The 11,936-nt window shown below is 32.7% G+C and overlaps 1 protein-coding gene across 2 annotated transcripts in view; it reads left to right on the top strand.

The window, feature by feature from the left end:
• The window catches only part of CENPK (centromere protein K), a 40,050-nt gene extending 28,318 nt beyond the window's left edge, over positions 1–11,732 (top strand). For both annotated transcript variants that reach the window (XM_032336129.1, XM_032336130.1), the window contains exons 6-10: positions 3,318–3,400; positions 3,498–3,596; positions 4,151–4,283; positions 10,179–10,232; positions 10,849–11,732. In XM_032336129.1, the coding sequence (XP_032192020.1) occupies positions 3,318–3,400; positions 3,498–3,596; positions 4,151–4,283; positions 10,179–10,232; positions 10,849–11,007 (528 nt within the window). In that variant the 3' untranslated portion in view covers positions 11,008–11,732. The remainder of the gene's footprint in view (positions 1–3,317; positions 3,401–3,497; positions 3,597–4,150; positions 4,284–10,178; positions 10,233–10,848) is intronic.
• The last annotated feature ends 204 nt before the right edge of the window (positions 11,733–11,936 follow it).

Below are 11,936 nucleotides of genomic sequence, written 5' to 3' on the forward strand. Positions count from 1 at the left end.
GTTGAAGAAATGGTCTTTTTCCCATTGTATATTCTTGCCTTCTTTGTTGTAGATTAATTGACCATAACAGCATGGATTTACTTCTGGACTCTATATTCTGTTCCATTGATCTATGTATCTGTTTTTGTGCTATGCCGTACTGTTTTGATTACTACAGCTTTATAGTATATCTTGAAATCTGGGATTGTGAAACCTCCAGCTTTTGTTTGTTTACAATATTGTTTTGGCTATTTGGGGTTTTTTGGGGTTCAAAAAATTGAATTGAATTTGGGGTTCAAAAAATTGAATTCCTAAGAAATTAGGATGATTTGTCCGAGTTCTGTGAAAACTGCCGTTGGTATTTTCATAGGGATTGTGTAAATCTGTAGATTGCTTTGAATAGCATAGACATTTTTTTTTAACAATATTGATTTTTCCTAGAAGAAACTTTTTTTTTTTTTTAAGATTTTATTTATTTTTTTGACAGACAGAGATCATAAGTAGGCAGAGAGGCAGGCAGAGAGAGGAAGGGAAGCAGGCTCCCTGCTGAACAGAGAGCCCGATGCGTGGCTCGATCCCAGGACCCTGGGATCATGACCCGAGCTGAAGGCAGAGGCTTTAACCCACTGAGCTACCCAGGCGCCCCGCTAGAAGAGACTCTTAATCTCAGGAAGCAAACTGAGGGTTGCTGGAGTGGAGGGGGATGGAAGGGATGGGGTGGCTGGGTGATGGACATTGGGGACAATATGTGCTATGGTGAGCACTGTGAATTGTGTAACATCAATGAATCACAGATCTGTACCCCTGAAACAAGTAATATATTATATGTTAATAAAAAATAAAAAATAAAAAATTTTGGTTTTTTCTGTCCATGAGCATGCAATACCTCTCCATTTGTTTGTGTCATTTTAAATTTCTTTCATCATTGCTTTATAGTTTTTGGAGTATAGATCTTTCACCTCCTTGATTAAGTTTATTCTTAGGTATTTTATTGTTTTTGGATTTTGGATTAGATTGTTTTCTTAATTTCTCTTCCTACCACTTCATTATGAATGTATAGATATGCAGCAGTTGCTGTATATTAATTTTATACGATGACTATGCAAATTAATTGACTTGTTATATTAGTACACTGATTTTTTAAAAAATTATATTACCTGCTTAACCATATATTCTTAGGGTAAACCCACTTTGCTTAATCTTTTTTATTTATTGATGGATTTCATTTGGTAAAACTTTATTAAGATTTTCTGTGTCTATGTTAATGAGAGATAGTAATCTGTGGTTTTCTTTTGTTGTGACATCTTGGTCAGACTTTGGTATCAGGCCTAACAGAATGAGTTGAGAAGTATGCTCTTTTCAAAAGAGTTTGTATAGAGTAAGTATTATTTATTCCTTAAATGTTTGTTAGAATTCACAGATGAAGCCATCTAGGCCTAGAGTTTTCTTTGTGGGAAAATTTCTCGCCACAAATTCAGTTTTTTATGGCTAGTTAGGTTTTTCTCTGAATAAGTGGTGGTTTGTGTCTTTTAAAGAGTTTGTCCATCTCCTCTAATTTGTTATATTTATTCAGTTTGTTCTTAATATTCCCGTATTATCATTTCAATGTTTATAGTATACATGTAACCTCTCTCATTCCTAATGTTATTAATTTTTGTTCTTTTTTCCTGTTGTAATTAGTGTGGGTAATTATGATGACCACCTCAAAGAATCAGCTTTGGGTTTCATTGATTGGGTTTCATTGACCCCTCACCCCCAATTTTCTTCTTGCTTGTCTTACTTTTTATTCAATATACTTTTATATTTTATTTGTTCTTTTTGTTATGGTGGAAGCTGTCCTTAATTTGAGTGCTTTTGTTTTTTTCTTTTTTTAAGATTTTATTTATTTATTTGAGAAAGAGAGAGCATGAGCAGGAGGAGGAGTAGAGGGAGAAGCAGACTGATGAGCTGATGAGGGGTGGGAGAGCTACATCCCAGGATCCTGTGATCATGACCTGAACAGAAGGCAGATGCTTGAGGGACTGAAGTACCCAGCTGCCCCAAGAGCTTTTGTTTTTCTAATATAGGCTTTTATTGCTGTACATTCTCATCCAAGTACTGCTTTTGCTTCACCCCAGAAATTGTTATTTTGTTTTTATTTTCAAGTAGTGCATAATCATTTTTTTCTCATAGATTACTTGTTTGACTCATGGATTTTTTTAGAAGTATGTTTTTAATGTTTAAGTGTTTGCAGATTTTCCAATTACCTTTCTATTATTTATTTTTAATTTAATTATATTGTTAGTTCATATTTAATATAATATCAGTGTGGTTGCTCTGAAATCTTTGTACTTGATTTTTCTTTCCTATTTGTATTACCTTTTCTCTGTTCCTGTTTTCCTCTCTTTCCAATTTCTTGACTTGTGTAGTTTTGAAAATCATTCTATTTTATTTGTACTATTGGTTTACTGGTTAGTCCCCCCCCCCTTTTTGTGCTTGCTATAAGGTTTATGATATACATCTTTAAATTATCACTGATTTAGATGTGTAAAAAGCTAATGGAAACCCTTGACATCAGAAGAAAGGAATATTAGCTAATATGTTCTAGAAACAAAAAGATAGTAGAAAAAACTCCAGATGTTATTGTAATTTTCTATAGCCACACAGTCTTCTTTGATGTTTCTCAAATACGTCATACATGCTCTTGCCTCAGTGCATTTGTACCTACAGTTTTCTCTGCTTGGAACATTCTTTTGCTAGAAATGGTCATGTCTTATCTCATGTCTTCTTTATCTGCTGCTCTACTGTTAAGCTGATCAGAGAGATCTCTCTATGTCATACTACCTAAAAGAGCCATTCCTATTCCTCATGTCTGTCTGTGTTCCTATTTTGACTTATTTTTCTTCATGATACTGATCACTTACTGGAGTTTATATATTTGTTTGTCTCAGTTCTCCTCTTTGTTCATCTTTGAATTCCTGACTCCTTCAACAATGCCTGGTAGTCTACGATCAATATATATTTGTTAAATGAATGATAATCATTTGTGTCTGCTTTTGTATAGTTTCCTTAGAAAAGAGACCTAACCTAACTGATTACTGAAAACTTATTTTTTAATCATCTTTCAGTATCAAAATGTATTGCTCAAAACTACTTCTTACGTTTTTGAATTTAACAAATGAAATGTTATAAAGAACCTAGTATCTGCTGTATATTTTCCTTTCAGGCTTACTGGTGGGCTTTTTTGCTCTTGATTTCTGACTATCTATCCTAAACAATTAATGTAAATTTCACTCTCATTAAAAAATATAACTATTTATAGGATTATAGATTAAGCAATTTGAATTATTTTGTTCTAGTTCCAAAAATTGAGACATGATCTTGAATTGGTACTCTCTACTATTCAATCAAAGAATGAAAAGTTAAAGGAAGACTTGGAAAGGTATAACTATATTATATTACCTTTAATCACTGATATATATTGAATTGGTATTAATGTTTTATTTGACTGTGTTGGTATTGTTTTTCCATGTTTAAAGGGAGCAACAGTGGTTCGATGAACAACAACAGATACTGGAATCTCTTAATGTACTACACAATGAATTGAAACATCAGGTTTTGACATTTTCTGAATCCAGGTATTTGTATTCTAATTTTTTGAAATAGGAAAAAGTTTTTTTTTATGTTACATGAAATATGTACATGAAAAGAAGGGAAATTTTACTAGAAATTGTGAATTTTACTTTAACTTTTGCTTGTTGTTAGTTACATGACATTTGATTAATGACTTGATGGATAGTTTCCCTGCATGTTAAATAGAAAGTTTTACTTACTTTTTTTTTTTTTTAAGATTTTATTTATTTATTTGTCAGAGAGAAAGGGACAGAAAGAGCCCATTAGTAGCGGGAGGAGCAGGAGTAGCTGCAGAGACACAGGAGCATGGAGCATGGAGCATGACACAGAACATGATCCCAGGATTCTGGGATCATGACCTGAGCTGAAGGCAGACGCTTAACCCACTGAGCCATGTGGTGGTCCTGAGATTTGTACTTTCATAAAGCTAGTCATTTCGTTTGAACAAATGAAGTTTGAACAAAGTGTTTGATCAACTTCATGAGTTACCAGTTACATATATTTTATTTATGTATTTTATCAGTAAAATATTTCTCTTAATTTTTAAAATATCTATTAGAATCTTTGGTGAGCTGAAAACTAAAATGCATGATATAAAAGAATATAAGGAGAAGCTCTTGGTTACCTTGGGTGAGTTTCTGGAAGATCATTTTCCTCTGCCTGATAGAAATGTTAAAAAGAAAAAGAAAAAGGTAAGTTTTAGAGAACACATTCATGTAGATATTTATATATGATGCTGTTTCACATAAGTTCAAATGTAAATTTTCTGATAAATTTTTGTAAGTTTATTATATACATTTCAAAGAAACACATAGATACATGTACAGAAATATTTCATATTATAATATTGATTGAAAATATTATAATTCTAGTTGATAATATTGATAGTTCAATAAAACAGGATTAAATGCGTTTTTAAATATTTACCCATATGGCAGGGAGAAAAAATAAACCTTTTAAAAATAATATATTGAACACTACCAGAAGAGTTACTAAAATGCTCACAATTTATTGTTAAATGGATAAAACATAGCTAACTAAATTTTATGAGTCTAATCTGTAACAAAAAATGTAATAGCACCTACGTCTGGGAGCTAGGATTTTAGGTGAGATTTGTTTTTGTTTTTGTTTTTACTCTTTTCCAAACTTTCCATGGTGAGCATGTGTAAATTTTTAAAATCAAAAGATAGCTGTTAGTTATTGTAAGTAGAATATTTTACTAGTTGTTATGATGGAATAAAACTTTTCTGCAAAAGTTAGAAATTATTTTATTTGGTGACACAAGACTGGGAACAACTACTTTAATTCCTTTTTTAGAAACAGTATATAGTATGAATAAATAGAACTTGTGGTAGTAGAGTAGGCATTGAAACCAGCACCAGAATAATCTTTCTAAAAATGTGTATTTTAATCATTTTTCAACATAAAACTGATGGCTCCCTACTGGATGAAGGCTATAAAGTATAGAGTAATGGATTTGACTGTCTATCTCTTTAGCCTCCTGTCCAACCATTCTTTATTCATCTCTTGCATGAATCTGTTCAACTATGCACTCTAGTCCCAGCAAGTATGCAATGACCTGTCTCTTTTCGTGCCTTATACGTTTTATTCCATCAGATAACAAAACACTTCCTATCTGATGAGGTTAGCAAATTCTTACCTAAGAATCAAACATCATCTTTTGCATGAAGTATTTTTTTTAGACTTATTTATTTATTAGAGAGAGAGTGTGTGTGGCAGTGGGAGGGGGAGGGGGAGCGGAGAGGGAGAGAGAAACTTAAGCAGTCTTCTGGCAGAGCGTGGAGCCTGACATGGGGCTTGATCTCATGACTCTGGGATCAAACCTGAGCTGAAAACCAAGAGCTGGATGCTTTGGGTGCCTGAATGGCTCAGTTGGTTAAGCATCTGCCTTTGGCTCAGGTCATGATCCCAGAGTCCTGGGATCAGACCCCACATCATGCTCCCTGCTCCTCTGGGAATCTGCCCTTTCCTTCTCTCTCTCCCTCTCTCAAAAAAAAAAAAAAAAAAAGAGTTGGACACGACTGCATGACTCAGGCATGCCCCTGTGTGGAGTATTAAGTAGTGAAGTTTATGTGCCATTTTATTACCATTTGTCACAGGATTTGTAGTGATCATTTATGTCTATGTCTCTGTTTACCCACCATGCACTCTGAGCTCCTTGATGTGTTGATTTCATCTTTGTAGGTCTATTATCTTGCATATGTATTATAGTACCTTCTGAGTTCATATTTATTCAATGACTATGAGTATACTAGGAAAAGGATTTTCTTATAATCTGTATTTGTTATTCTTCCCTTTCTTCATTGTAACTATTAGGAGGCTTTACATATTTTATGGACAATGTCTCCCATTCTATCCATTGTTATTTATACACCTTGTTCATTTCTAAAATTATTGACAGCCTTCTGTTAACCATTTCATTAAGTTCAGAATTCCCTACCTCTTAATGATCATAATCCTACAATAACTCAGTGATATTTTCTGATTTCAATCTTGCCTTCAACATTTTTTAAAAATTTCTCAAACTTCTCCAATAATAGAACCAGAGGTTTTGAGGGATTCTAAAAGGGAATCATTGATCACCAGAAGCCATCATGGATTTGTTAAGTCGTATTTAATAAACTTACTTTTTTTTTTTTTAAGATTTTATTTATTTATTTGGCAGAGAGAGATCACAAGTAGGCAGAGAGGCAGGCAGAGAGAGAGGAGGAACAGGCTCCCTGCTGAGTAGAGAGCCCGATGCGGCTCATGACCTGAGCCGAAGGCAGAGGCTTAACCCACTGAGCCACCCAGGCGCCCATAAACTCACTTTTTTTAAATGAAGTGTATGATCTGTTGATACATGTTATAAAATGATAGATTACTTTCTCTCTTTTTTTTTTTCTCTTTCTTTGTCAAGCAGTAATACTGGATGTATTAACTGACTCAATCTGCCTTAATAAAATACTACAGATTAAATGGTTTCAATGAAAGATTTTATTTTCTCACTGTTCTGGAAGCTGTAAGTCCAAGGTCAAAATGTCACCTGGGTTGATTTCTGCTGAGGCCTTTTTTCCTGGACAACCATTTCTTGCTGTTGTCCTCATGTGGCCTTTTCACCACATGAGGAGTGCTCACCACTCAGCACTCACCAGAGTGCTCTCTGGTGTCTCTTTTTCTTAGAAAGACACCTGTCCAGCTGGATTAGGATACCACCATTATGGTCACATTTAACTTTAATTACTTCTTTAATTACTTCTTTAAGGGCTTCATCTCCAAATGTAGTCACCCTAGGGGATGGGACATGAACTTGTGAATTTTGAGAGGCACAGTTCCATCCATAACACTGGGCTTTATCATTCAAAGATATGTTCAAAAAGAAAAAACTTGAATCCCTTCACCACATCATTAACATTAGGTGAACATTCTAAGATCCCAAGACCATGACCTGAGCCCAAGATACCCAGGTGCCCCCAGATCAATGTAGTTTTGTATAGACCAGTATAAAAATAAGTATTACATGTAATTTTACTGAATTTGATAGAAAAATGAGTGAGGATGATTTATTTAGCTCAGATAAATATTTCTTTGCTTCAAATGATTTTAATTCTGGAGAGATCCCTAACATAGAGAAAACAAATTATGAAAAACATTATAAAAATTGTAATATGCTTTTAAATTTCATCTTTCAATTTTAGACAGCATTCATTGACTCCCTGCTATGAAAGATAAGGAAATTAACGTTCTTCCTCCTATATCTTCATTACAATTTGTGTTATTTATTTTAATTTTTGGCAGGTTTATAGCATTTTTATTCTGTATTATATTGGATTAGATGTATTGATTTTGTACTGGATGCTATGCTTTATCATCTTTTAACATTTGAGTTTTTAATTTTAACTAGTTTGATTTGATGGATTTCTTTGATAAGTAAATTGTTCAAGTAGAATTCCTCGGCATTTTATTTCTGAGGTTCTTGAATGATGAAAATACTTTGTTTGCTTTTATAGTCAAAGGATATTTTCAGCACATTAAAAAAAAAAAATAAGATCTGGTAGGGACTGCTCCATTCTTCTGAAATAGAATGTGCTGTGGAGTTCTGAGGTAAGCCTCTAGATACCTCAAGTACATATCTGAAGAGTTCTTTGTCTTTGAACTTCAGTAATTTAACAGAGATACATCACAATGTTGATCATTCAATATTAGTTTTACTTTTAAGTTGGCATTGTTTTTAGGGACAGATTTAGGTTACATTTCATTTCATGGAAATTTTATTTTATTATGTCATACTGTTTTTTGTATCTTTTTTTTTTTAAACATATAAAATATTATTTGCTCCAGGGGTACAGGCTGTTTTTCATATCTTTATGTTGAAACATTTTTTTTTTCTTGGTTTGCTCTCATTATATTTTTCCTCTGCTTTTTCTTTGTCTCAAACATTTATATTTTAATCTGTGCTTTGTAGCTGCTTATTTCTGTATCAGTTCTTTAATTCTGTTTTCATCACTACTGAAAGCTGCTTTTTTTAACTACTCTTATTTAGTAAGGTATTAGAGGTCAGGAGATTTTGAGATCCAGTTTTACTATCTTTACTCAGGAATCACATTTATTTTTACTCTTTCTTTAGTATGTTTGTACTTACATAAGAGTTTAATTTTTTTTAATTAAGATTTTACTTATTTTGTCACTTGACAGAGGGTGAGAGAGAGAGAGAGCACGAGCGGATGAAGGGCAGAGGGAGAAGCAGACTCCCCACTCAGCAGGGAGCTCAATGTGGGATACGAGCCTGATCTGGGGTCTGAGCCCGATGTAGGGTCTGAGCCCAATGTGGGGTGGGAACCCAGGAGTCCAAAATCATGACCTGAGTAGAAGGCAGATTGTTAACCGACAGAGCCACCAGGGGCCCCTACATAAGACTTTATAAGGACTCCCCAGTAATCTTTGACTGGTATGGGAAAATACTAGTCGTCATTATAGTAGGTGACTTTGTAATTAATTACATGTCTGAACTCAAGCTGCTGATTAGAATTAGTATTATCTTGGAAGGAGATTTCTAGCAGACCCCCTTTAGATCCTTGTCCTATTGATTTTTTTGTTGTTGTTTTTGGTTTTATTTTGTTTTTGTTTTTTGTTTTTTGTGGGTTTTTTTGTTTTGTTTTGGTTTGGTTTGGTTTTTTTTTTGTACAATGAGGTGTTTATGTTAAAGCATAGGGACAGGACCTGTGGGTATGAAGAGATGTCCTATGAAATATTTTTATTTTAATTTTTATTTTATTTTTTTTAAGATTTTATTTATTTATCTGACAGGGAGAGATCACAAGTAGGCAGAGAGACAGGCAGAGAGAGAGTGGGGAAACAGGCTCCCCACTGAGCATAGAGCCTGATGCAGGGCTTGATCCCAGGACCCTGAGATCACGAACCAAGCCAAAGGCAGAGGCCTAACCCACTAAGCCGCCCCGAAATGTCCTATGGAATATTTTAAATAGGAGTTTATATAAATAGGTAGAAGGCATGGTGATGAAAACTTGCAAATGATAAGGAACTAAGGGAGCTAGATAGTAAATATACTGGATGACAGAATTAGGACTGTATTTTTCAGTTGGCTGGAACTAGGCTAAATAAAATGGGGATAATATTTAGTGGAGGTACTTAGAATATCTTTCTTGGTTTTAAAACACTGAAGAATGAAGGAAACCTGTCTTAGCTAGATGTATGAAAGAAGCTTAGGCATTTTAGATAATAGTCAGCAGAGCAAAATAGATGTCCAAAAGCTGATGATGAGTAAATGTGATGAATAAAATTCCAGCACCTGTAAGTATGGAAGTGAATCTTCCTTTTCATCTTTGCTCTTTAAATCACACTTGTATCATGTGGAGACTGGATTGAAAAAGAAAAAACAAGATAAATTAAACACATTTAGAGAACACCCATGATATGAGGGGCTGCAAGGCTATGGCTTATGAAAAATAATTGAAGGGACTAATGGTGATTAATATGGCGAAAACTCAGGGCTCATAATGCCTGTTTTCAAATATTTGAGGGGTTCTTGGATCGGATTGGAATGGGATTTATTCTCGGTCATTCCAAGGAAAAAGGAAGCAGTGAGTTGATTTAACATTAGGAACTGTCGAGAACTATTGAAAGTTGAACAAGGCTCCCTGCGAAGAAAGTTTCCTGTCCTGAAGCTGTATAAATACTATTTGGAATGCCATTTGTTTGAGATATTTTGGTTGGAGAGTTCAAACATTAGACTTTCGATAACATGAATATATATATTATGTATAATATAATTTATCCATTATATATTTGTAGATAGTTTGAATTGTGTATCTTCTTGTAATTGCAAAAGATTTCAGTCTCTTAGAGGTTGTTTGAACTTTGTTTTTATGAACCTGTTTAATACAAGCAGATTGTTTACTTTCAGAATTCTTTTAAAATCACCTAATTAAAAATATTTGGTTTTGGTATACTTGGTACCATAGCAGTTAAGAAATATTACATTTAAAAATTTTTTTGATAACTGTAGTCTAATCTGCCATTGGCAGAATTAAGTTGTTAATTTTTTGTTATTCACATTTCTGTCAAAGAAAAACATTCAAGAATCAACTGTACAGCTGATAACACTGCATGAAATGTTAGAGGTAAGTGTTTTGTGTAGTTGTTTTGTCTTCAAGATTTCTTTTAATTAGTGATTTCTGAACGATTATACACAGGGTCAAAGCAGAAAACACTGCATAAGTTCTTAAGTATACTAAAGTTTATTAAATATATTTATATTAACTTATCTTTAGTATAAGACTGGGTCTGTTTTTTATACCTTACTAGAAGGAATATTGTCATTTTTTAAAAGATCACAAAATTGGGGACTAGCCCTTAATCATATTCCCAAGATTATTACTTTAAAAAAATTTTTATGATGTTATTTAGTATTTACACAATGAAACCCTATGCTTTTACATGGATGGAATCTTTAGTTGGCATCTCTATTCTATCTGAACTACATGTTTGAGTTTAAGGTTTCTTTCCACAAAGTTGCAGAAACTTATTCACAGTTTTAAATATGTTTCCATTTATTAATATCTGTAGTGTTTTTTAAAGAAAGAAAATTATTTAAGTTAATACATAGAAATTATAACAAGCAATTATTCAAAATGAAAAGAGATTAACATTCTTTGGTAAACAAATTTTTAATGTTTTATTATAACTGTATCACTTTTTTACTAAGTATGGTATATCTTAAACGATATTTTTTCCTAGATTCTTTTAAATAGGTTATTTGATGTTCCACATGATCCATATGTCAAAATTAGTGATTCTTTTTGGCCACCTTATGTTGAGCTGCTCCTTCGTAATGGAATTGCCTTGAGACATCCAGAAGATCCAACCCGAATAAGATTAGAAGCCTTCCATCAGTAAAAGATGGTCTCTTTTTTACAGTACTTAACGAATCTTGTCATTTAAGGATAATAGAAACACTGAGGATTTACTTGGATTAAGAACATTATTTGCAAATCAAAGTACGTAGTCCCTCTTTCTTTTATCCATAAAATGGTATGTGCCATCTACTATTCATTTATAAATGGTTCTTTCAATTCAGTCAGTGTTTTGGTGTTTTCAACTGTATGGAAAAGAATGCAAGTAAAAACTATTCTAGACTTAATCATTCTAAAAATTTTGATATACCTTCTGCAGTATTCTTTGGGAAATTATTTGTTAATTTATAATATTGCTTGTGTAATTTTTTCCTTTTGAAATTTATGACAAGTTATTTTATGCATTTTGCGTTCCATTTGGTGTTTATATCTTTAAATTTAGGAATTATAATGGAAAGCCCATGTAATTTGCAGGTAGTTTTTAAATTGAGAATATCTGATGTAGATGGAGTACATAATTTAAAAGTATGTAGTCATTCTGTTCCATAAATCCTGCCTTATTTCTGGATTTGTTAAAAATTGGAACAGAAAAAACTAATGGGTTAGGTAAAGTGAAAACTATATTTTAGTATGTATTATATAACAAGCAATACTATATATTAAATCATTCTTAATTCTGTTATTGTTTAACAAAAATTGTGTTCATAAAATGTTGTTGCTGTTAATTCTCCATGACCTTTCTATAAATAAAATTCTCTTATCTAAAAATCTCTAGCTTTTCTGGTGATGTGGCATGATATTATAATAAATTAATTAAATAGATTTTTTCATAGGTTAAAAAATGAGGATATTATAAGACTCATTCAAGATTATAAACAAGCTAAACTAGAGAATTCCAAATCCTTTTTTTTTTTTTTTTTTTTTATCATTAGTTTTCTAAGAGGACTTAGTATGTACTTTTATATTTGAAAA

Source organism: Mustela erminea, chromosome 3 (assembly GCF_009829155.1).
Source record: "Mustela erminea isolate mMusErm1 chromosome 3, mMusErm1.Pri, whole genome shotgun sequence".
In the NCBI taxonomy this organism is placed as follows: Eukaryota; Metazoa; Chordata; class Mammalia; order Carnivora; family Mustelidae; genus Mustela; species Mustela erminea.